General features: G+C 44.5%; 1 protein-coding gene across 1 annotated transcript; it reads left to right on the top strand.

Moving 5' to 3' along the window:
• The first annotated feature begins 9,365 nt into the window (after nucleotides 1-9,365).
• Nucleotides 9,366-26,336, top strand: LOC135819726 (uncharacterized). The gene is made up of 9 exons (XM_065332980.1): nucleotides 9,366-9,605; nucleotides 10,475-10,643; nucleotides 12,770-12,952; nucleotides 16,165-16,293; nucleotides 20,017-20,148; nucleotides 20,732-20,994; nucleotides 22,050-22,370; nucleotides 22,956-23,291; nucleotides 25,466-26,336. The coding sequence occupies exons 2-9, from the start codon at nucleotides 10,502-10,504 to the stop codon at nucleotides 25,919-25,921; spliced, it is 1,962 nt and encodes a 653-aa protein (XP_065189052.1). The 5' UTR covers nucleotides 9,366-9,605; nucleotides 10,475-10,501; the 3' UTR covers nucleotides 25,922-26,336.
• Nucleotides 26,337-27,765: the final 1,429 nt, after the last annotated feature.

Here is a 27,765-nt window from a genome sequence, read left to right as displayed (position 1 = left end):
CTCAGGCTCTGAGCTTTCAAGCTCGTCTGATACGTCGGAATCGCTCATGGTGAGGACGTCTTTGTCAGAACTATTCCTTTCACATACCAAAATACCTGTACTTCTGAGCTTGGCCCAGGCAAGCAAGTCTCAATGACGTAGAAGGGCGTGTTGGGGGTGTGTCGCGGCCGCATGACGTCATGGCGCGTCCCCCGAAAGTACAATTTAAACCGAAGATATCTCAGGAACGCTTGGTCGGATCGAAGTGGGACCTTCACCATTCGACTCAGCGTCCAAAACTCTACGGACCATGAAGTTTTGATTTTTGGGTGTAGTTCCCCTTTAATTTGTGAACACCAATGGCGAAACTATTTGTGAGCGAAGAAAGGATCAATCAGTAGTAGGGAAATTATTCTGTAGCCAAGGTCGTAGTGCAATGCAATGCGGCTTTTCCCGGATCAGCTGCTGCATGACCATGATTGTACAATGTAGATTGTGACAAAGAAAGTGCAACGGTACTACTAGTACTAGTAATCGGAAAGATCCTCTCGATATTGTCCTTCTTGGAGCCACCCCTCTCCCAAAGCTGTTGAAAGCATTAGTGCCAGGAATGCTATCGCCATAATTCTATCTTTAGCGCAGGCAGGAATACCACTTGGTGCAGGCAAAGATGTGACTTTCTGACGCCGCTTTCAACTACCAACATGGAGCGCTTGCTTCTAAAAATGTAATGTTAACAGCGGAAGTACATGTAAGTGTCAAGCGCGCTACGTGTCGGAAACGATTCCAGTCCAGAACTGAAACACTAGGGTTCAAGGTGAAGTGCCCACGCTAAGAGCGAATCTATTTCTCGCGACATTTGGCCACTTCAGCGCTACGAAGAGGCTTCAAGTAGGTTTCAAGAAGGCAAGTAATGGAGATTTGCTGTTGGGTCTTATCATTTACTTTACAATTCCTGCTCTCCATGGCACGTGTGGACTGCTCAGGCCAACCTTAGTGTTTCTCAATTAAACAATGTATTTAGTCAAAGCACTAATCCACTCAGCTGCGAAGTACATGTACACGTACAAGTAGAAACAATAATATTATCGTTAGCCTGTTCTCCGCGCGGTTGTCCATGGCTGCCTAACCTAACGACATTGTTCAATCACTGATCATGTGAAATGCTCCTCTTTGCATGGCGAGCACAAAGAATGCACTGGAATGCACGTGGGTGCATAGATTCGAGCGGCAAACAACTTGAGTGTTGAAGCCTTTCTCACTTGCAATTTCATGTACAAAAATGTACATAATCATGTTATTGTACGTGTACATGAACATTCACATGAACGTGTACATAAACGTGCAAGTGGCCATGCTCGTCCAGTGGTGAACATCTTATACTCATGTTCACTCAGCCTCCCGACTATACCCACACGATGGTAGTGGCAGATTGGCGATTGAGCCACGGGGCAATCATGCCATGCATACGAATAAATGATGGATAACTTTTGCACCTACATTGTACATGTACATTGTACTTAAAGTACAATGTACAATGTGCTCGTATTATGTACATGTACAATCATTTGCCATGGCAACCACCGTAAGTCCATATAACTGGCAGGGCAGGGTTGGGCCTTTTTCTTCTCTTTTTCATTACTATTTGCCATATAATCATGTTACTTGTTGCGTTGAAACAATCATGTAGTTAGACTGGATGCTAGTGTAGACGTAAACATATTGTTTTGCCAATGGAGACGCGATCATGTCTTATAGTGCTAAGAAGTGGTGGAGTTCGTGAGAGATATTGTAGCAGCTTTCAGAGGCAGATCAATTAATAGTAGTGACGATTCTGACGAACGTCTCCATCTGACATCGTAATAAACTGAGAAGCAACGAGCCAAACGTTCAGGATTTGATGACCGCTGGAAGGCTGTCTAAGTGCTTCCGAGCGCTTATGTCCAAGTTATTATTCGCTTGTGTACAGGTGATGCGGTTTGGGATTCCACGGTGCACCAAACATGAGCCTTGACTTGACAGGAGAAGTCTCATCAGCCAAATGCAAACAATCTAAACAGTTTGGACAAAGTACCCAGCACGTCGTTGCGTGAGATTGGTCATTGGTGTTCACAAACAGAAAACCACGTCCGGTACTAGCGTTGCCTATAATGGTGCAAGTATGCGCTACAGTCGAAAATCATGCTCTTGGACATGCTAAGCACATACCTATAATAGTGATGATCATGTACATGACTGTACAATGATGTCAGCTACATTTGTATAACTGTAGATAGCATTAAGACATACATGTACATTATAATTATCACACCACAGAGGTCCTCGCAGCAACAGGGCCGCTCCAGCAAGTGTGAAGCAAATGTATGGATTCGTTTAAAGTTACTACTCTCTGAAAGTGTTAAAGGATGTCTTCTTAGATGCTGTCAAAGCAAACATCAACAGGTGCGAGTTCATTACATTCGTGTGATGGTCGGACGAAATCATCCTGCCCGTATTCAAATTGGATTTTTGTGGATAATACTTCTGGAAAAAGGATTTGGCTCCAAAGTGCAACGACACGTCTGGTATGATTCATGCATGTTGGGTATAAGGATGAATAAAACAACAATTGCCAATCGTAGGCTTTGCATGATTCTACCAATTTCACTCAATCCCCTATATTTTGGGGGAAAAAGCTGCCAGAGGAAATCCGCTGTCTGACATCCGCTAGCCTATTTACTTTATTTTTTGGTGCGTGTACACTATCTGCACCACAAGTATTCTGTGCAAGGTATACCAAATTTTTTCAAGTAGCTTCTGCTGTTCCTGTTTGCATTACGTTTTATTTTTCACCTTGTCATGACCCTTCTTCCCTCTCTCATAACAGCCACCTTCACTTCCTTTCCCCAGGAGACTCCCTTTGATAGGCATCCATTTGCCTTTGGAGAATCCTTGAAATTATAGTAACAACAATATCAACAACAATTTCACTGCTTTTCGAGAATAATATCAGTAAACGTTTTGACCATCACCCCGTTTAGTAGGTCAAGAGTACAATGTACATTTCCGTGCGTTCACACTACCGAACCTACATTGTACATGTACATGTATAGTATTATTACATGTAAACAGTAAAGGCTACTTAACCCTATACTGTTATTTTTAAATGTTGAAACACCCATTCGTGGCTGTGCGAATGACGCAGCATTTCTGTCAACAACAGAACACGAATTGGCCTCCTTGTACCCTCTTGACCCACTTGAGTCGTAACAAAACCCTCGAGGAATCGCTGGTCGTGGGCTAGTGTTTTCATGGTGATGCTTGACAATCGTCTGAAGAATGAATGGGGCCTCTCGCGACCTGGGAACTCAACTTTTCAAGGGCATGTACATGTACGCGGGATAATTGCATGTCATCAATATCAGGATGCGCGATTCTATTGTGCAGTGTGTTCGGCGATATACATGTACATACCGTGTATTGTGCTAATGACCATTGCCACTTCGTCCTACTCTATCCCAAGGCCATGAAAATCCCTGCTGGCTACTCAGCAGTCAAGCCATCGCGATTCGTGCAGGGTGCTTGTTGGGCGCACGCGATGTAAAGAGCAACATTTTGTTCATTTTCGAAAGAATAGGTGTCAGCACCGGTGCAATGCATACAGTCAAGTAAGCCAATTTAGTAACTGAACGTTTTCGTTCCCTTCTCATCATGGGTAAAATAATTTCACGGTTCGCGTGAGACTCGGCTGGAAGCCGGGCTTTCCGCATCCGTAGGAACGCCACCACCCTTCAAGGATCAAGGCGCAGATGCAGCTCCTAAAGCGAGTAAGTACAGGGAATAATGGAAAAATGTCAAAATACAGCAACTTATACAATGTAGAAATAAATACAGCAAAAGCATAGATCGAAAACCTCACGCTATACGCGTGAAAAATAAAATTCAGCACAACAGGTCAAAAACAGTTTGAAGGTGAAGAAATGACTAAACCATAATGAAAACATCAGTGAGAAGAAGCATTACTGACACTTTCCCGAGGATTAGCGCCAAACAACTGAAGTGACAAAACAGTCACCTTCTGAACACATAGTGCTGGGGACAACTTACGAGTATTATAACGCTTCCAAAACAGACAAATGTAATACAGATCTGCCTCGGGCCAAAACTGAGAAAACATCATCTCTGTACAACTCACGACAACTATCACTAGCTGACAGATGACTCTTGATAGCCGATTGCTCATTGTTGGAATGTCGCGTCTTCTTCGTTACCTCCAATGTGGCAGCTCTTGACCCGTCCTTTCCACTGGGCAGTCACCTTGTGGTCACTTCCGATGCCGCATGTCCTGACTCTGTACGTTGCTGTATTTTGACATTAATTTTTCTATTATTCCCTGTACTTTCCCCTGGTGAGAAGGGAAGGAAAAAAACGTTCGGTTACAAAATTGACTTACTTGACTGTGTGGATTGCTTCGGTGCTGACAACCTTTTCTTTCGAAATTGGATACGCCTCCAATTTTTTCCTTGCAGTTTTGTTCATTGCCTACATTAAATTTTGTACATGATTGTACTTTGAAGTACATTACATAATGGGCACAGAAAATTCATCACTGAACAGCCTCTTTAACGTACAGAATACAAATCAACCAATGTATGCAGTCTATTCTTTTTCAACCACGGGAGATACTGCATATACATGTAATTATGTGATGAAAGGCCGAAATATTCCCAAGTTGCATAATCTGATCATGGCGTTGCTGGTGTTCTTGTTGCCCTCAGTCGACATGGGGTTTCTTGGTATTGAGACAACAAGCACACTGAAAAGAATCTCACAGACACAGACACACACGCACACACGCGCGGGCCCACACACTCACAAATGTACATGTACACACATGAAGTAGTTGTCGTGTACATGGCAATGTGAAGCAGAGTTATCCACCACACTCTTCCTTTTTCCAGGAACCCTTGGCGAAGATGGGCAAGGTGTTCAAGATCAAGTCAGCTAAGGAGACTAAATCTCGATTCTAAGGTTAGAGTCCTCGCCGCAAATAGTGCTCTATTCTCGTTCTATTCCCAAGCTAGGGCAGAGCGTACCGCAAAAAGGAACGCCTGATGAGTGCTATAACTTACATGCAACTCCGAATAAGAGAAAAGACTTTTGTTCACTCTTATTTTGCCTTTTAGTGAAGCTAAAGATGAATAATAGTAAATCGATTATCCCAGAAGGGACTATTGACTAGGGGCGCTTCAATCTACCATGTGTCAGACAATAGCGCTCTTGTTCTCGAGGGGTAGCGTGACGATATGGCACGCCTGTCTGAATTAGAGACACGGCCAAACACTCCGCATCAATTGGCCACCTTTCAGCTTGCCTAAAATGCTGCATAATCCATTTTATGTATTTTTTAAATGGATTGTGCAGCATGGGCAAGCTGAAAGCTGAAAATGTACTAACTCAAGTGTCAGCGAATGACAGTGCCTTTGGGTTAACTCTGTACAGTGTTTCTCTCCTGGCCTCCACTAGCTAACAATATTGTCGTGCTGCTTGCCAGTACCCTCCATCAGAGAGCTGATGGACAAAGGTGACCCAGCTTTGGCTTGATTTTGAAGCACCATCAATGACAGAAACTCATCAGGCACAGGGAAAACCATGGATATGTACTTGTACAGTCTACCTACCCTTATAACGATATTAATTTTGCGTCAGACCAAGTAATGTTGTTGTAAAGGTGATCTTTGTTATAAGGGTAACTTGTTTATTTGATACGCATACATGTACATGTACATGTGCATGTGCATTGCACTTCATACTACACGAATTTTGTTCAATTCTTACACTCTTCATAGCATCTAAAAAACGTACGTATATAGAGATATTATACACACTACTCAGCAAGGTGCGCACTGGTGCCCCCAATACCCCCATTGAATTTTCGCCTGTCCCAGCGATTATCAAGTGAAGCTTGCACTCCCCGGATAGTGGACTCTACAATCACATTTCCTACTAGATATCGTTATAAAAATTGACGGAAAACGTCGATTTGTCAGCCCATTTTATCTCACTATAGGGGTAATACACAACAGAACAACAAGGACAATCAAGGCTTGTTTGTTGCTACTCTAAGTTTCATGCCCACGCTATCATCAGGCAACATACAGTGTGTATTACGCTCTGCCTTTGTGGTGTTGAGCACTGTCAGCACTCTGGGTACATCCTTCGGTATCACTATAGGGGTAATAATTATTGGCATAGCAATTATTCGTATACATGTAGAGGTGAGGTATTGTAAACAACAATCAATGAAGTGATTTGGTTTGGCAGAAAATTAACATCGTTACATGTATTTATAGCGTAAAATCATTGTTGGTGTTATCGTTATAATATACGTGCACCGAATGATGTACCCAGAGTGCTGACAGTGCTCAACACCACAAAGGCAGAGCGTAATACACAATAGAACAACAAGGACAATCAAGGCTTGTTTGCTGCTACTTTAAGTTTCATGCTCACGCAATCACCAGGCAACATGTCGCCTGATGATAGCGTGAGCATGAAACTTAAAGTAGCAGCAGAACAAGCCTTGATTGTCGTTGTTGTTCTGTTGTGAAATATACGTGCTCTGTATAAAATGTGCTGTATAGAACGTGATTGTATACCAGTATGTCGATGTAGATCTACATGTAGCTGGAGAAAAAAGACTACATTTTTGTGGCTATTCGTGCGCTCGGCGCTACGTCACCCGCGTGGAGCATGGAAAATCAGTTTACGACAGTCAACAAGGTCAACCACCCGTCTAGTGCTGATCAGGGGCGTCGAATTCATTATTTATGTTGGATAGTCAACGGACTGATCTACACGCTGTCGTGCAGTCAAGAAAAGGTGCACCAAAGCCAATTGTTGCTCAATGGGGAATGCATTATAAAATTGGTACGGGGTCATCTGCCCTCCGTTATTCAATTCGGTGTCCATGGCGTCAGGAGACACGTGTATTACATGTATGCAGAGAAAACAATGTGCCTTGCCCTATTGTGAGGTTGCACTGTAGTCAACCAACTTCTACTTCTACTTCTACTTCAAAGTCTTTAGAACCGTTACCGATGCTTAAACACTAGTGTTTGATTAGCCACCTACACGTACACCTACACGTACACCTACACCTACACCTACACGTACACCTACACCTTCACGTACACCTACACGTACACCTACACCTACACCTTCACGTACACCTACACCTTCACGTACACCTACACGTACACGTACACTTACACGTACACGTACACCTACACGTACACCTACACGTACACATACACGTACACCTACACGTACACCTACACGTTCACGTACACGTACACGTACACCTACACCTACACCTACACCTACACGTACGGGACCTAGGGATAGATAAACACCAAGCCAAGCAGTGAAAATACATGTATAGTAAAGAGTAAAGTTTACACGTCCACGTTACCACCGGCTATACAATTGCGTTGAGAAACACAACCAGCTTTAAATAGGAAGTTTCGCATGTGCCAGGCCACCGCCATGCCTGTGCTATCAGGGTGGCAGATGCAGCGCCTAACGGCGAGGGTGAGGTGGTAAGTCTCACAACCAATGCCCGACAAGGGGGCTAACCTTAGTTAGTCAACTGGGTACTCACTACTCGGAGTGAGGGTAACATGGATGCAGCTAAATACATGTACATGTATATCAAAACATATTAATGCATGGTAGCGAGCGTCACGAAAGTATCCAGTGTTGGCGGCTTCAATGTGACACCAACCCAATTATTTTTGAATTAGGCCAGAAGGCATGTGCGGTGCGCAGATATACAGGAGGTATGCGCGGTGTCAAGGCCAAGGACGCTCAGATTTGTATTTTAGCGGTGAAGCCTGCGGCTTTCTGATTGGCTTGATTGGCCAGCCATAATGTGCCCTTGTACTTCAAAGTAGTTGAGCAATCCTCATTTACACACTGGCCGATACCATGCGTGCCAGGCACTGAGATGGTTCCTGCAAGGTCCTCAGCAAGCAGGAAACACGGAACGCACCAGGAATGCACATGTAGCAGTTCTTGACACCCGACAAGATACTACCATCGACCGTCCAGTCAGAGATGAGTGGAAGGTTTCCATTTTACGAGCCAGGACTTGGGTTTCTCGAATAGGATCTAGGACGAATATTGCAAATGTTGTTGTTGCCTTGGCGAAGAGCTGCGATACACACACGTGGAATGCGAGATGATCTCCGAAATGCAATGACAGGCTTCAAAGATGGTGTCAAGAGTTATGATTATCACGACTCGTTGGCTTGAACGCTGCACGGAGATGAGCACGCATAGTGTGTGTGTGTGTGTAAAGTTGAGAAATGCCTTTTTTCATTGTAATACATTTTAGAAGGACGTCGGCCGTAGCGCTCCCATATTCAACTCGCAGCATCTACAATGTACATGTATTTGCTGACAACACACATGCTAGTGAGATTCAAAATTGTACATGAAGTAAATGAAGAACTGAGTTTCGTCCGTTTCACGTGGAATTTTTGGAGTTTTCCAATGTATTGTACTAGAATAAATTCTATTTTACCATTCATGGTATCTCTATTTTTTCACGTCTTCATGACTTTATCTTGCCCGTAAAAGAGGCCGTTACCCCCGAAAAAAACAACAACAAAAAAATAGGGAAACGTTCTGAAATTGTATCTACATGTACATTGTACATGTATGTACATGTACATGTGTACTGCTAGTTGATCGGAAACTGCTGTTCATACAGGTTTACTTACTCACTGACAACGTAATGTAAAGTCATGTACAATCATGTACATGTAGTTCACTCCCTGTAGCCTTAGTGTAGGTCTAGCATGTGTACCGACTGTATCATTCTGTACAGCCTACAGTGCATGTAGCAACTAACTGTTGCTTTAGCTGCGTATCTGACTCTGCAGGATACTACTGTAGTCAGTCGTAGATACAATGTACAATGCAGCACGACCAAAGGCAGAAGATATCTCAGTGGCGAGCGCTCTCGATCTCCAAGCTGGCTTGGCTTGACATTGTGACAGAGGAGTAAACCCTGCTCCTGCCAAGTCTGTTCAGACTTCAGGGAAGACGCGGCCTGTATGTATCTACATGTATGTGATACCGATTTGTACGGCAGACTAGTAGATTCTCCGCCGCCCCATGTACTTGTACTGGCGAATGTCACGTGTGATGACTTGTCAAAACATGACCAGTGTGTTCGGACTTTAGTACAATGTAAGGGCTTCATAGAGGAAAGTAGGATTATGACACACACACCGGTGACATCTTGCCAGCGGGGTCAGTCCCCTGGCCTGATGACTCAGTGAAACGCTACTGCGATGCCTGCCTGGGGGACACTACTGCACTGGACAGATGGAGAGGAGGTGCCTCTCAGAGTCGGACCACGGCAACGATTTGCGCAACAGCGCTCTCCCTCTGCAGAAAAGCATACTTGGTAACTTGCCCCTATGCGTACCTACTTCGTACACCAAGTTTTGTGCGCAGCTTATCCAGGATACAAGTCCTTACAATCGGTTACTGACCGATCTCAACTGCAAACCTGCGGATCACGCTATTTCGAACACCCAATGATCCTGATTCACCACCTATCTGTTTGAAAGCCGGTGAGTGGATGTTAGTCTTTCATTCGTCCTGAAGTCTTCCTTCTGCCGTGCTCTGCATGTTCAGACAAAACTAGAATTGAAGTATCTAACTGCTGTTGCACGTACGTTCCGCAGGAGAACGTGCAGAGTGAGCTGAGCGTCGTCTTGTAGCTTCGTATCGACGTAATGCTGTGATCAAAAGGGTATTGACTTATAATAAAAAAAAACACATTTCTCAATGTCTCCGAAAACGAACTCATTAGTCAACAGCGCAGGCTGTCAGAATGGTTCTTTACTAGATTAGATGTCGAACCCGGCTGAGTATTCTACGTGAACATGTACACGGTATTATCATGACTTTGCTACTTGGATGTACAACCTTCATGACTGTAGACAATTGCGGTACTATTTCATTTACACAGCGCAACATTGAACCAACGTTCTATTGTCGCAACTCTATTGCAAAATGATCCCTACGTCCACTAATGATTGAGCATAAAGCTAAGAGTTTCTGCAACATTGCGGCCTTGTTTCCCAACAAATACGTTGTGCGGTGTACACTACGCTATGCCCTACGCCAGAAATCTGAGCACTGCGAACACCACAGGATATCTTGGGTATTTGTGCTAAATGCGTCTGTAATGCATATCGCACGGGCGTGTACAAAAATGAACCTCTGGTCTGGCAGGAAAACAGAGAAGCACAACAAACAAGGATACAGAGCTGAGTAACTTTACACACTGGGAAGTACTTGATTCGTTGTTGGGCCTGGTACATTCGTTCTAAATCTGATAACCACGGCTGCAACGCGACCATTATGACTTATAATCTTCTATATTGAATGTGTATATGTTCATTGTATTATGATTATGTTCTTCTTGTATGCGAAGAGAACGCAATACGCCGGAGATTGCAAAATGAGGGCCACTGAAGGCCATGGGTATCATGCCCAAAGTTGCACGACAGCTGTCCTGGGCTTTCTTCTCTTCTTACTAGTGATGTGTAGTACGGCATCTACTATCACTGTAGCTTCGCCAACTGGACAACCAGCTCTGGAGTGTAAGTGCATATATTTCCTGTTCTAGGACAGGGTCTGTGCCTTCATGAACAGCACAGTACGGCAGGCAAATTCAGGCTCCACACACGTGGCTCTTCGTTACCTACAATCTGATCTGTGATCATAATTATGATCAATAGAGGATTTTCATAATTATGAAGTAACATCACAGACATCGCAGACATTGATTTTACACACAGAAGAGTTTTGTGAACGACACCAGGGTGGAGGGTCAGTGGATTCGCTTGAGGCAGCTTAACATTGACTAGTAACCCAAAAGTCGTGCAATGCTGCATGATGGTGCCACTCCTTAAAACATAGTCCAGTGGTGTTGTAATCTCATAATCTTCGTAGCAACTAATATGTCTTCAATGGACCACAGTGGAACTGCATGTTTGCATTCTCTGAATGAGAGCTTCCGATCTGTTCTTCTTTGTGTTCTGTACGGACTTGGTGTTGCAAGATTTGCCTTTGTGTTGGGAGAAGATAGCAGTTTGTTTGATGGTGTGTCGGCTGTAGATTTGTTACACCAAAGTTGAAGTTTTTGTAAGAAATGTACTTCGTCCGTAAAGGGGTCGTCGCAAACGTTTCCGTCGTCCCTGAAACGAACATCGCTCATTTCGTACTTGATTCCCCTCCCTCCCTCTGAATCAAACAGAGCCTGCTGTGCTGGACGCCAAAAAAATCGCATGCATGTACATGACATATGTACAGTGTCGGTCGACTTGTGATTTTGGCTTGCACCCCCCCCCCTCCCCTAAAAACCCCGAATAATGTTCATTTCAGGTACGCTAAAAAAACCTTTGCGACGACAACAAACAAAATTTTGTGATGGACTTTGGAGGGATTGGTTCGCGCCAAAACTGCCGTAAAATGAGTCGTGATCACTTCCTCCGCCACGAAAGAGATACTTCCTCCGTTAACAAAAACTTCGTGATGGAATTTTGAGGGGCTGATTTGGCACAAACTGCCGTGAAATGAGTCGCAATCACGTTCTTGGCCTTCCCTGGCATGCCATGACAGAGGTACGATGCAAGGAAAGCGACCTTTCACAACAAGCCGAGCGGAATCGATGGTTGCGCTGTGGAAACATAAGTGATAACAGTCATGGCGAGCGAAACTGAAATACCACTTTTCCGAGGGGATATTGCGCTGCTTGGCCTCTCTACCACTTTAGCGCTGAGTAACTTGGAGAGTGATAGACTAGAGAGAGCGATAAAACGGAGCAGCGAGCCCACACAATGAGCGAGTGAACAAGGAGCTGCTCCGATCGCACGGCTCAATGAAAATAATTCTGAACTCAAGTTCTTGTTCAACCTGCGCAAATGTCCAGATTCGAATGCTGATGACCATGCAAGCTTACAGAAGTCTGCAGTCCGATGCGAGTCTTGTGGCTAAAGAAAGTCGACTGGACTTGCTAGCCGCTGCGTTCAGTGCTGGTATCCATTAGAGAAAATGGAATCAGTTTGGCTGTGCCTTTACTCCTCGTTTCGCGGAGTTCTGGAGAGCGAAGATGAAACCAGGGGGTCGTATTTTTCACGACTCCCGGGTGGAACGAGTAATCGGCATCGCGGCGGATCACGCAGCTTGAAAGCCAACTTACCTGAACGACGGAGACATCAAGGTCAGCGGAGTGTGATCAAAGAAGCCGAGGCAAGGCTGAAACGAGCTGAACAACGACTCCAGAGAGATGACGTCTTGCGTACAGTAGATGACGACTCGCGTGCAGCAGATGACGACAGCGACGCAGGTCAAAAATGAATCGAGCGAAAGCGACGCAAACTGAACTCTCTGCTCATTCCGCCAACAGTTTCTCTTGTAAAGACGCTGTACATAGGCTGAATCACCTTCGTCCAGTGATTTGCAGTCGATACAAACTGTTCTTGACCTGTTCTAAGCGTTTTCATATCCATCAAAATCCATCACGACGTTTTTGTTAACGGAGGAAGTACGATGCAAGGAAAGCGACATTTCACAGCAAACCGAGCGGAATTGATGGGTGCGCTGTGACAACTTTGGTGATGGCAACCATGGCGAGTTGGGTTTCTCTACCTTTCACTGCGCTTGTTTTAAATTCATTGTGTCTTTCACCTATAGTTTGCCTGGTATTTTGTTTCTGGCCGTGCAGCAACGTGTATGGTGAAAACACTCGTCGCAGCCGGTGTCAGCGAGCAGAAAGCGATCGGCTACTCGTCAAAAATGGGCCAGAAACAGATCAAGCAGGAGGCGATTGTCAGCAACGATTTGTACATCACCCAACTGCTCCTGGGAGCGACGGAGGAAGATGCTGGGCTCATCAAAACATGTTTGGGTAAGTCTTGTGACGTGTTTGATTGGCAAAAGTAGCATACCAGTGCACTATAATTATGGGCCACAACCAGCTAAAACATGTCTTAGAGTGAACATTTTCAAAATTTTGTTTTCCTCCAGAAAACAGTTTTTGGAACCTTACTTGACCTCTTGAAGTTGGTACAGGGCACCAAAGTAGTCTAGAAGTGCCCCAAACACCTTGAAATAGAAAATGACAATTTCCCCACAGTCTAACACACAGAAACACTTAGTCACATTAGTGGCTTTTGTGGAGGAGCAATACAAAGGAACTAAAGATGATGACAGGGACTTGAGCATGTCAACAACATCAGTTCCAAGTCATGGAGCAAGTCCTTCCTGGAAAGCACCACGATGCTCTGGGCGGCGTTGCATTTCCCCACTCTTTACATTCTGGCAGTGATACTTTTGATCGTCACCTGCGCTTCCGAGACTGCGTGAGGCGACTCATGAGAGCTGAACGGCACGTAATGTAGTAAGGCAGTACATGAGCCGAGCCAAGCTAAAAGGTGGCTTAGGCATAATTTTTGGAAATTTCTTTTTTCATGCCAAAGTGATGTCTATATATCCAACTTCCATCATGGAAATTTTGGTGCCCATCTGAAATGTATATGTGCCATAAATAAGCATACAGTGTGCACATGTCACAGAATGGCTGGTATCAATGACACTATTCCAAGACCTTCCCAAACTCCAAGAAAACATGGGACACCAAGTGGAGACAAAGCTTAGCAGGTGTGCAAGCAATACAAGAAGAATGAGCACTTGTGTTCAAATCAGAAGATCCAAGAAAGAAGAAATAACAGATATTTAATCATCATCATAATATTCATACATACACATACATACATCATATTTTCATCATGACTCATGTCATTTTATCATGCAATACGAATTTTCATATCCTTCATCATGATGTTGTGACTATATTTTTCGCTGGGTTGGGGAACGTCGCATCTTACCAAGTAAAATAATAAAATACATACATACACATACATGTACATACATCATATTTTCATCATGACTCATGTCATTTTATCATGCAATACGAATTTTCATATCCTTCATCATGATGTTGTGACTATATTTTTCGCTGGGTTGGGGAACGTCGCATCTTACCAAGACAGTCCATCATACTCTCTCCAATCACCTGCATTGTATGTCAGGATGAATTAGTCCTTTCATGTAGCTCGTAGTGCTGTGCCAGAGATCTAGCTCCATTGGTGTACTGCCCTCGCACCTACATATCGGTCCAGTAGACTGCACATCGCTAACAAGCGGCACTGGCTCTTTGTCCGTCCTAGTCCATGTCATTCTCCTTCCTTGCCAAGGATACTGGTAGAAGGCACCACGGGACAATATGCTAGCAGGTAGAGTCAATGCATCGCTTCGTCGTGTGGCACTATTTCCTTGAATCGAGGAAATTTTGAAATCCAGTACGCCACGTCATGAACACTAAATTGAAGGTAGCCAAAACAAAGTGAAACATGGCAGGAAGAGCCAACTCACCAGGCCGCTTGTCAGAATGATAGTCAGAAGGCTCGTAGACGTCTCCCCATAGCTATTCGCCGCTCTAGTCGTGGCCACGATAAGAAACACAGCCACTATGAATGAGCGACTCTTCCTTGTCAAGTAGGTTTGGGGGCACACGGATACAGAATGTCATTCTGCTCACCTCCACATTCTCTAGAAGCTCCATTACGATCTCTGGCAGCGCTGAGGAATCCCCACAACGATGAAAGAGGGAAAACTGAAGAAGTGTTGCTCAAACATAAAACGGCGCCGGCTTCTCTCTTCATCTGCTGGCAAACTAAATATTTAATTACTTGAAAGTGAATTATTATCGCGATCGCGCTCGAGTAGAATTTTGCCAACTGTGACGTTTTGTTGATTTTCTCGATTTGTTGGCAAAACACGACGCCACTTTTTAGCTTGGCGCGGCTCACATCGCCTAATGTACTCGCTTACAACTTGTGCCTCTTCGCAACTGGGGATGACGGGCGCCATTCAGCTTCGTTGTCTAAAGCCAACATCACCGATATCCCCAAAAAATTGTCAGGGTCGCTCTGCAGACCTGCCGCCACGGACTTGCTGACACCTGACCAAACCTGCGCCCTGCACAGCGATCGTCTGTGCCCTGCGAGCTGCTCCTGTGTCACTAGATACGAACATTGTCAGTCTTTGCGCGCCAGCTACTTGAACTAGACCGCCAAACCAGTGTCGGAACAAGATTTGAGAAGATGATCGCCACCGGTTCATGAATTAAGCGCAGCATAAAAGTGCTAGACAAAACATTTTTTCATTCGGTTATTTCTCAACTTAAAAAAAACAAAACCCAATGACATGTTTTAGCTGATCCCGGCACATCTATCCAGATGCATTGAGTTCTCCTAGACCCTGTTTGCATTCTCGTCTCAGTCCAGTAAGATTCAGGAGAAAGGACCCTTGTGTTTTTCAGCCAGCGATTTATGTAACTTTGTTAGCTAAGAGTGTGGATACTGGGGTATTGGGCGTCATGCGCAACATTTTGAAATATCGCGTCAATAGCTACTAGCTGTGCAGATGAGAAGTTGTAGCTCAAACCCAACTCTAGCAATGAATTGAAAATGGAAAAAGCAGGAGAGTGCAGAGTTAACTAATGGTGTGGGCCATAACGGAGGCTGCTCCAAGTGGTGCTCAGATAATCCACCCTGATAATAACACGCCGCTTTTTTTTCTTTACATCAGACTCCCTCCTTCAGCACCACACAAAAAGATTTAGTTCATGAAATGATCACAATCTTTGGCGAAAATAAGTGCCAACGTATACCATTTGTTTTTGTGCCTTTTCCATGTACTGTGAACCGCCCAATATTCGCGTCACTAAATTTTCGCGAGTTCTTAGAACCAGCGAGTTTGCGATGGCAAAAGTTCGCGAAACACTGGGTCACTTACATCCACCCACTGTTGAAGTTAGATTTCACGATGGTTAATATTCGCGTTACGCTCGTCTCGCGAAAATAGCGAAAATTAATCCGTCGCGAATATTAGGCAGTTTACGATTTCACCTTTCCTGAGTTCATTGTCGTACACTGTATGTTCTAGTGGGAAGAGCTTTAATGTTGCTTGTAGGTTAATACTCAGAGTTTGACGACATTACATTATTCAGTAGGTGGGCATACTGTGCTATCGCTCTGTGCATCCATATATTTATAGCCGGTGAATCAGGGAGTTGCCAGCACTTCTCTGCTTGTCAGAATGGAGGCAGCTGTCGCCTGGACGCCGCTGCACGGACTCATGTGTGCGTCTGTCACCAAGACTACACAGGGAAGTTTTGTGAAGAAGGTGAGCGCTTGCATCTACATGTATGCTGTTAATCACAAATCCTACCCTTGACAACTACCATATTAAACTACCTGCTAAGGTTTGCTATGGGCTGACCATTTAGCAAAAATGAACGAGGTGAAATTCCTATACTGTAGAACGGTTAATTTCAGCGACTGATGCTTTTAGCGTTTTCAACCTGTCAACTGGTTAGCAACGTTTAATTTAGCGATTTGCAGCGATTTTACTCACCGATCGCCAGTGTACTACGAGGTGATTCGTAATTTTTTAACATTGTGTCATTTCTTAACAAATCGGTAAAATATCTCATTGCCAGCACCTGCAAAAAGTCACTTCAAATTTCTTTATGCCATTGCCATTGTCAATGTTCTGTCAAGTTCACCTCCAAAATTGAGACTGATATTCCTTCAGGAAGTGACATTGCAAGAGCTTTCAGTCTGCATGTGCGCGATGTTTACGGTAAAATAGAGTATAAGAGAGTCATAGCCGCTGGTTTCAACCTCCAGTGACAATATATTTAGCTGAAAAGGAAGCATATGATAGATACATACTGAAAACGACGCCTGGGAAGGAGGAATGGGGTGTGTTGGCCCTGGTAATGGCCAAACATTGGCAATTACTGAATTTACTAACAGATGTTGATCACAATTGCATATAAAATCAGGGTGATACACCTACTGCTATGCAAGCTTGAATGGCTTGTATTTGGATCAACATGATCTTGATCCAGTCTTGCTGGACCATCCTGGATACGTAGGGTCTCTTTCTATTGAAAACTGACTTGAAATTGTGCTGCTAAGGCCTATTTTACCATGATGTTAAGAAATGACCACAACAAATAATATGCAGAAAAATTGCCATTTTTCAACTGCCCCCTGCTTCCCAACACCAAGGATTATATGCATGAACAACCCACCATTGCAATATAAGGACATCAGTATTACATTTTTGGAGGAAGAAATGGAAAGATTCGCACCTCAAACCCTACGGAAGGCTTTTTTACTTTCGTGTTAAATAATGACGAATCACCTCGTACTAATGTCTCAACGGATTAGCGACTTGAAACTTTAGCGAAAATGAGACGATCGCTAAATTCGCAAGGGTTTTTACGTTGCTAAAATTGATCTGTTCTACAGAAGTACAAGATCCGTGCTGAATTGTCGCAAAAATGGTACATATCAATAATTATTATCAAATCTGTGTTGGATGGATCCAGTGCAACACGATGTATGTGTTATCACTACTTTGGAGTACAGTAAAACCTGGTGTGAGCGACCTCTGGGTTTAGCAATAACCTGCCCTTAACGACCATTTCCCCATGCACCGACAGCTCCACACAGACACCGCGGGACCTGGTTCCAAAGACCACCCGGCTTTAACGACCGCTTTTGCTTGCACCGTGGGATGGTCGCTTAAATCAGGTTTTACTTTAGGTTATATTTGAAGTATACATAACTATTAGCCATGGACTGTTTCTGGCTAGATTAACTCTTGTGTACTAAATGGTGCCAGTGAAGCTTATATCAAAAGATTTAGCCACCCACACTAGTAGCTAGCATCACTCCCCACCAGGGACAGGGGTACCCGCAGTTGGATCCGGGGACGGATAACCTGACGCCGTCAATCCTTTCCCTGCACTTTGTCCTGATCTACTTACTAAGGTTTGGTGAGCTCGTAACTGGGACTATTTCTAAGTCCACCCAGAGTTTGGAGATTTCAGGGGGTGTCAGCTGTTAGGCGGTTCAATGGCCAATTTAGTCATCTGTCCAAGATTCCTTTTGAGTCTCCGTCTTCTCTCCTGGGTAGACCCACATGACCAGTCATGGCAGTGAGAAAGTACAGTACAGTGCAGTGTGTGTGTGTATGTGTATGTTTGGGTGTGTGTACGTGTGTAGCGGGCTGCAGCCTCTCGGAGGCAAAAATGCACAAGGGTCTCAGTAAACACACTGGTATATATTAAACATTGAACTGAACTGAAATGTAACTTTAACTGACAATGAAATTAAACCTTTACCGGCAGCCCCATACTTCAATGCGTCGTGAACGACGCATTGGACATGATACTAAAACCGTGCCTGGTATGACAGGAAGGATCAGCCCATGGGGATTTCCCGTGGCCCTCACACAGCCTAGGTACGATCCTATATGTAGCTGAAGAGATCTACGCGTGTCCCATTTGATTTCATTGAGAACTGCGCGATCGAAAACTTACGGAAATACACGCGCGCCGACAATGCCGTCTGCCTCCGTCAAAACGTCGTCAGATGCATTTCCTCTTGCGCAGTGAGTTCCTTTCGTCCTCAGATGACTTCTCCGATGAGGAACTAGCAGACCTTCGCTCTGGGATCGACAATAGATAGATAAATACTTCGTTCCAGCCGCCGATGCAAGCGAATTTCAAATTGCGGAGCGGAGCACACGCCAATTAAATTGTCACGCAAATATCGGGAGCTCCAGCCGCTGAAGACGATATCGTCGTGATGTACCTGGAAGAATCTGATCGTGCTTATGGTGGGGAAGCCATGGAGAGTGATCCCCGTGTCGACAGTCTCCCAAAGACGAAATTTTAGGCCATCGACTTTCTACGTACCTGAGTGACGGCAGCGCAGCGCGACTTGCGCACGGATAGCGATTCTGGGGCGATGCTGATCTCAATTGCGAGCGAGGCACGGCCACTGAAGTCTGTGATGGCTATGGCATTCGTTTCCGCTCCGAAGTCGACTTGTTTTGGCAGTATGATGTCAATGTCGGAATCTGACGATTTGCACCATGTACAATTTCCGTGTTTAGACGTATAGGTGCCAATTTAGCAGCGTATGTGTTGTATGTGAAAACATTTTTTTCCATGGCCAAGAAGTAGTACCAGACTTCCAAGAAAACATAACTTGCACATACAAAACATGCCCTCGTTGTGAGTTATTGGCATCCTTCTCAATGTCATGAATTTCATCCCAAATGTACATGCCGGTAAAGGGTTAACTGGCAATGAAATTACTGGCTATATAAAAAGAATCGTGAGCCGCAGCTTTTATACACAGGCAGACTCAGTACGCTAATGTACGGGGATACGCTAACGTACGGGGATATGCGAAATGTACGCTATATGCTATACACTAAACACTATACGCTGTGAAGTCACCAGCGTGCCAACGCTACACGTGTATGTTTGGGTGTGTATGTGTGTGTGTGTATGTGTGTGTCCGTGTGTGTGTGTGTTGTTGTTTATGTGTGTGTATGTGTACGTGTGTATGTGTGTGTCTGTGTCTGTGTGTATGCATGCATGTGTGTATGTGTGTGTGGTCACACAAGTCTTTCTTCTCTTTCTCAGACTTCTCCTGACTTTTCTTTCATTCTCCTGGGTGGTTACCAACAGGCAGTGCATGCCGGAGTATGTGGTGTGATGTGCGTGCGGGAAAAGTAGGGATTCACGGTGGTGTAGACCAGGCTGAATAGTGGCGGTCAATTCTTCAGCGTTGCAAGCTGTTGAATGGTGCAATCCCAGCACAAGCTGCTACGGCTTCTGCCGTAGCATCGCTATCATCGCCTCCGGCGATGGGCGTCCACTGGTCCAATGGTGTGTGTGTGTGTGTGTGTGTGTGTGTGTGTGTGTGTGTGTGTGTGTGTGCGTGTGTGTGTAAATGTACCATTGTTTAAATCCGTATGACTGCATTCACATAGTTATGTGTGTTCTGTTCACTTTCACACATGTTCTGTGATCTACAGATCACAACACACCCATCAGGAGCTTCCGCGCTTTGCAGGCAACCGTCAACGGTCTTGTATCGGAGATGGCACGACTCCGTAGTGAAGCAGGCCAGCTGAGGGAGGAGAACAGAAGGCTGAAGGAGGACACAGGTTAGACATGACCATCTATGCATGCATCACATGTTCAGGGTAAAAGGCGACTGTTCATCACCCATGTACTGGTGATGCATTATAAGGAAGTGGTTTGGTATTTTTTGCTATTGATTTATTTGAATTCGGTGTCTCAACGGTACAATGTAGACGGGTTTGTTCCTACCTTGTAGCTTGTGCTGTTCTCGCCCACTGACTTAACCCTAGTCAAGTGTCCAGTCAGTCGGCAGGAAAACACGAGCTCCAGACTGGGAGGAAACAAGTTCCTCATACAATTACCGCCGAGGTCGCTACCACTATTTCGAAATGCATTATCAACGAGAATATTGTCTGGTGTTGCTACTCTTGTTCATTAACTAATTTCAGGGAACAAATTAGATAAGCTGGCGGAATTAGGACTCGACACAATGGTACAGACCAATCGGGTCAGAACAAGCGACGGCGATTGAAAATGGATAGCAGATTAGTCCAATTTGCTATTTGTTTTCTACAAGCAGGAGAGCCCATTGTGCTTACTACAATGATTTGGCAGTTTCTTGAGAGATTTATTTTCCATTTTCTACTGCTTTAATGCTATGCCCAGTGCAAACGCAGACAGCCTTCCAGGAGGAACTGCGACAATTGAGACAGCAAGCCATTTCCAACACTACTGCTCCTACACCCACTCCCATGTGCAACTGCACAGTAGAGGTCCAGGACATTGAACGTTTGCGTCGCCGCTTGGAAATAGTCGAGTCGGACACAGTTCAGAACCGGCTTCAACTGGACCGAAAGTCTGATAGCAGTGACGTTGCGGTGATGATGACGGATATCAGGGGCCTGAAGTCTGGGTTAGAGGCCAGCACGGTGAGATCTCCACATCCACATACAAGTATACACATACACATGTACACACACATACACATGTACAGACCATACACACATGATTTATTATACATATACATATACACACACATATACACACACATACACACATATACATTGTACACACGACTTTCCTACGGGCTTCGAGAGACGTCACGGTTCCAAAGAGGCTGGAGTTCAGGATGATTAAATGTACAGTTTTATTGTGACCAATTCAAGAATATTCTTTTCTAAGCACTCCGCAGGCTCCATTGCAGCCACTTACATTACACTACTATGGCACCTCAACCCGAATTTTCAAAACACGGTTTACTGTTTTCACCCTTTGGTGGGTTCAGTTTATCTTAATTTTTTTTAAAGTGATGTGCAGCAAAGGGGACCGTATTTTGCAGGATCGGGTTGAGGTACCCTCATTTATTTAAAGGATGAACGAGAGTTAAACCTCTTGAATAACAACCTCCGGTACCACGCAATGTTCAGAAATAGTGGTCCTTTGACTGCCTACATTCATCTTGACGGATAACTCATGATTGCCAGCACTCTGCTTATGCACTTCAGAGGGTTGATATTTGCAAGGTTCACTGTATACGATTGACAGAGGACTATTAAATCGGACTCGTACACACAAACAGGCACTGAGATCCCCCCCCCCCCCATCAACAGTGCTTCACCCTCTACAACTCGCTACATTCCGACATAAGAACCCAACGTCGTAGAGATGGATTCCGACACAATGCATCCAGTCTTCTTTTGAGCAGTACCTGCTTCCACTCAGCACACCGTCCTTGATTCTGAAATCTTGACCATGTACTGAACCACTCGAAGTATCTTGATCATCCTGGCTATTTTCCCTTATGTTTTTCATCATCCAATGTTCATTGCCTCCCCAGGTTAAATTTAAACTAGCTGTTTCTGGCTAGTATCAGTTCTATTACATGTATCAATCCCCTTTAATGGCATCTTGCCACCAAGGAATCAAAGAATACTAGTAATGACATTGAGACACTATACATCTCTGTTACCTGTGTTTGATGCAGGTGGCATTGAGCAATCTGGAAAGTACAGTCACCACCCATGAAGAGTTGATCACTCGCAATGCTGACAGCCTCGCAGAACGCGTGACCACCGTGGAGGGAACAGCGCGACGTAATGCACAAAATTTAGATGAGCGTGCTTCTGCTGCCTCGGTCGTAGCTCTTGGGCAACGGATGGTAACTGTGGAGCGTCGCAGCAGTGCTAATGGTGCTATGGTTAGGCAGCGTGCGCTAGCTGCCGATTTGCAGGCCATGAGATTGGAATTGGGGCTTGTACAGGCTGGTATGAGTCACAACCGAGGTGTCATTGATCGCAAATTACAGGTAAGGACGTGAAGAGCCATGTTAGAGGTAGATCAACGAGTCAAAATATAAACAAGGCTACTGCAGTACAAAACATTTTAGTTTTACTGCTGGCTTACCCGGAGTTTACCGGGTGTTAACGGCCGTCGTGAGTTCCCTTCGGGAACGGACATGATAATTTCCTTTTATTTTTTTATATTTTTTTACCCGGATATGCAGGTCTTGGAGTAATGCAGTTTGCTGCATATATCCCATCATATCATAGCTACCCTGGAAGAACTGTGGTGTCAGTATTGAAAGGTCTCGATCATGGTTGCATACGTTTGCGTAATAATGCAGAGTTGGCATATATCTTCCCATGTTTGAATCCCATGGGTAAACTTTGGACATGAGTGCTGCCCAGGCTGTTTGCTGTCAATATTGGACATATTTGGTAACTTTCACAGTATACATTGCCCTGTACATGACAGTTGCTTCACTGCACATGAAACGAAGGTGCTGTGAAAGGGCTACGTCAGCCCCCTTCCAAACAAGTACAGTGTTAATGGGGATACTCCACTCATGACCTATCTTATAGCGTATTGCTGTTGCCTGTGTCTGACCCAGGTGGCATTGAACAATCTCGAAAGCAAGGTCAACACCCATGAAGGCTTGATCCCGCGCAAGGCAGACAGCCAATCCGTCCAAAGCCTTAAGAACCGTTTGGACGTCGTGGAAGGAGTAGCCAGGCACAACAGGCAGTATTTGAACCAGCGTGCTCTCAAAGCTGATGTCATCGCACTCGAGGAACGGATGGGGAATGTGGAGCATCGCATCACCGCAAATGATGCCATGCTTCTGCAGCGCGCACAGGTGACTGATTTGCGGGCTGTGACATCGAAATTAGGGCGCGTGCAGGCAGGCATGAACCACAACCGAGGTGTTATTGATCGCAAATTGCAGGTGAGCCAGTAAGCAAATATAATACGGTTATGACCAAGTTGTAAGAGATATGCTTCCTTTCACGCAAATAAGAATATCAATGAGCAAGCTAGCCTTGATAAGGGCTGTTGGTGTTATATTATCAGGATCGGGCTGATGGTATTATAATTATTATCAGGATCGGGCTGTTGGTGTTATAATTATAACTTCCTCCGCGTCATCGAAATTGTCGCAGTTTGACTTTTGATATAAACCGGGGTATTTACTCACCAGCACTCGTACCAGAGGCAAGGAATTGGACATAGGCGATAGTCATCAGTATAGGGTGACGGCAAAGTTCTATTTTCTGTTATTGGAAGCTGGAATCTTTGAACTTGACGCAATCTCTTCGCTGATGTAGCTGCGATGATAATTTCGACTCGCTGAGATCAGTCAGGCGTTGCAGCCTGCACATTTCTCGTGCTTATGGCCATTCACTCAAGCCTCATCACTGTTGTACCTTAGCTGGGGTGAGAATGACTTCGTGGAACAAGTGGCAGCGCTTGGAGAAACATCAAGGGGTCAGCACACTAAATGGATGCAACAGCCATAAAATTATTTGGCGCTCTGCCTGCGACACTCAGTACATGATTGTACCTGCAAGAGCTGTGTAGACTCTACACATAGTGCTAGTGATGCACGCGCAGGTGCCGTACCATGGTATACCAGTGATGCTGAAAACGAGGGTGCGCTGGACGTGATAGTACACTTATCTGCATGAGCTGTGACCACACAGCTAAAATAAATGGGCACATGCCACGGCTAAAAAAAAGTTCATTTCAAGATCGAGGTGATTCCGCCGACGGTAATCAACCGACCTCGCAAAGATCGTGTATTCTTACTAGGTTTCGTTGGTGGTGAAGTAGAAATCATCCAGAGCTAGCAGACGACAAGCATAGCAGCTCTTGTCCTGTGGAGAAAGTCAAAGCGTTTGAGATGAGGCGCGACCAACTTTCAACCTTCCTTGAAATATTTCGGAACGATATTTTTGCATCCATTGACATCAGGGACGACGAGGCCTTCATCTCTGCATGAAAACTCTCAGTCCAACTGTCCTGGAACGTTACTCTAGTCTTCAGACTATCATGCTGTGTAATAAGTTTTGAATGGCTTAGCTATAGAGTTGTCAGTAACAAGTGACAAGCCACTAGTCAAACTGCGACAATTTCGATGACGCGAAGGAAGTATTAGGATCGAGCTGATGGTGTTAATAATTATTATCAGGATCGGGCTGAGTGTGTTATAATTATCATCAGGATTGGGCTGTTGGTGTTATAATTATTATTAGGATTGAGCCGATGGTGTTATAATTATTATCAGGATTGGGCTGTTGGTGTTATAATTATTATCAGGATCGAGCTTATAATTATTATCAGGATCGGGCTGTTGGGAAGGCCTCTTTTACGGGCAAAGCAAAGCACAATCATCACCATGTATCAGTACAGTGAGTAGTTAAACCCAACACGAATGAAAAATGTGAAATGGAATAAAAACAATATATGTAAAAAAAAAAATTAAAATTAAAATTCAATATCGAACACGAATAAAATAAAATAAAAATATGTAAAAAATAAACAATATCGAACACGGAATTAATTCCGGAACTATCTACTTAACCAATTCATAATGCAATACCCGCACACTGTGCACACTGTGCACACTGTGCGGGCTGTTGGTGTTATAATTATTATCAGGATCGGGCTGATGGTGTTATAATTATTATCAGGATCGAGCTGATGGTGTTTATAGTACATACACGTACTAACAATTAGCCTGAAGCTGATATATCGAACACCAAGGAATAGGATTATTAGCAATAATTCTCTTTAGCCGGGTTTAATAGCAGAAGTGCACACACACACCACACAGCAAAACATTATGCTTGGCACATGACCAAAAAATGCGGTAAAATCGCCCACAACAGTTCTTGGGATGTGCGAACACAAAGTTGCTTTTTAGCTTCTGTTATCGAGAGTATTCATTAATCCAACAGCGCCCGGGCCTCAGGGTGCCGCTTAACTGACACACAACTACCTAGGCACTTCCCCTCTGAGGTACATGCACATTTTACGGTATTTGGCATAGTTCTCTGATGTGGGCTATTACCTTCGTCTAGATTTAACAGTGCTAGGGCTATCCTGATTTTGTTGTTTCAGTACTTCGCGGATGGATGTAACCATCGCACCCTGGGATACGCCTACAGCAGCGGTCACAGCGAAAATAACGATCAGGAGACCGGTCAAATTAAAGCTATACCTTTCCGTAAACAGCACCCGGAGACTGTGCTGCGACTTCTCTATTCGTGTAATATTCGCACAGGGGGAGCAAACACTGCAGCGCGATGGTACTTCAAGATTGATGGTCGTGAGTGCACGTCACCCAATGCGATAGATATGGCAATGTACCAGGATTCTGGGGACAACACGCACGTCCCAGCAGTCCTTCAAGGAATATGCACGGCCACGTCATCAGGCACTATCGGTGCTGGAATTCATACAATCTCAGTTCACACCGGGAAGGGGCGCGAATTTAGTCTGGGAGACACTTTTACTAACTGGCAAACCACAAACCTTCTTGAGGTGCAAGAGATGTGCCCGCCATTTGGTCAATAGTATTTCTAGGCTTCTCTTGTGGCTTTTCTTTCACAATCAAAGGCATTCTTATAATAAACCCTATTATCAACTCATCTTCATGTACTTCTCTGGCCCATCCCCCATCACATCCATCACTCTTCCTCCATTCCCCCCACCTTACCTTCCCCATCCCCACTTCAACATCACCATAGTCCCAATGATCCCAGACCACATTCCCATCCCTCACCCCATACACACATGTAGTACATTAATTTTGTTGTTCATTTCACTGCCAGTGACTTGCATGGGACAGTGTTCTCTTTTTTTATGTCGACAAAATTGTGCGTAGGCTGCACTAGTGAACACTTACAACATACGTACTTTTTCAATAGTACATGACATTGTATCATTCCTAGCTAACTTCCCTGGAAAGATGCTGTGCCTCTGTTATTTAGGGAATTGATTGCGGTGCTTGACTTATGGTTTTGTTCAAGAACAACAATGCAAAAAGCAAAGAAAGGGCAACTAACCTGAAAACAACTGCAAGCAAAATGCAACATCTCTATTCGAAACGCGCTTCCGCCACTGCAAGTGTGACAGACAGAGAGTGTTCATCCGAACCCACACTGGGGTGGGCATAGCGATTACGCGAACCACACAAACACAATATGCATGATAGTAACTATGCAAATGAATGCCTGCAAACTTACTTGAGAGATGCGACTGGATATCATTGACCAAAACTGTACAATCATGTATATGCATACATGCACATACAGCATTGGGTATTTGCATACTCTACTTTAAACTCAGTGTAGCAGGGAACCATTGGCTTTGAGAGGGCAGACTGGTCGTAAAATCCCTGAAAAATCGAATTTGTAAATTCATATCGAGTTCTACAGCAGTTGAATCTTTCGGTTTTTCGACGAAAAATATTTTTTATTAAACTCTCAAAATATAAATGAAAAACGCAAAATGTTTGGCACCTATGAAGTCAGGGGATGGCCCACGCCTTGTAAAAAAACAATGAGGAGTTAAATACAAAGAAAACGAACTGAAAATACAAAAGTAAATGAAACAACGCTCAACGCCCTTGTCTCAGGGGATTCTGTTCCTGCATTAGCTATGCTTGTCACATGCTATGAGATTGTGTCTAATAATATAATAATAAACACCATTACCAAAGAAACTGTACTGTATCATGTACACCGTTTATGGCACCAGGGCACATTCAGCAGCCGCCAGAACAGCCGAACCAGACAGATGTCGAGGCGGGTTCCGACGGTGACCACGTAGACTGGCAACCATTGCCCGAACAAGGCAAAAGGTTCTACAGCAGTTGACAGAGCATGAATGGCTGCAAAATCTCTGAAAATTTTGTCTCGATCTGACCAGCCGTTCAAGAGTTATGGCCGAAAATGTGCCCTTGCAAGGAAAGATTTTTGTTTGTTGCACGCTGTCATTAAATATTTTGGCAGCACTGTATTTGAATGTGAGCAGACCGTGCGCAACTTGTCGTATCATGGAAACACGCGCAAGTGTGCAGAATTTTGTCCAAAAAAGTCCAAAATATCAGGTTTTTTAGCCACGTATAGGGCTTTTTCCAGCACCCTCGTGACGTTGCAGACATGTGGCTTGATTATTTGCAGTTGACGTTGAGTTAGTGACTTTGGCAAGCTTGAGTCGTGTCAAGAAGTCAGGTAGGATTCAGTACTGGGCAGTAGTGGAACGTGAGTGGTAGCCTTTGCCGATTTTTGAGGGTATCCTGGATTTGGTGTGCAGCGCTGTGGAAATGGCTTGCTGTGGAGGTCCCAGCAGTGGATGTTGTATCAAAGGTACGACCTCGTAGCACACCCTAAACCTAAAACAATTCAAAAAATGAC

This window comes from Sycon ciliatum, chromosome 6 (assembly GCF_964019385.1).
Source record: "Sycon ciliatum chromosome 6, ocSycCili1.1, whole genome shotgun sequence".
Taxonomy (NCBI): Eukaryota; Metazoa; Porifera; class Calcarea; order Leucosolenida; family Sycettidae; genus Sycon; species Sycon ciliatum.
Note: the sequence above shows the minus strand (reverse complement) of the source record. Positions and strands in the feature narration are given on the sequence as shown.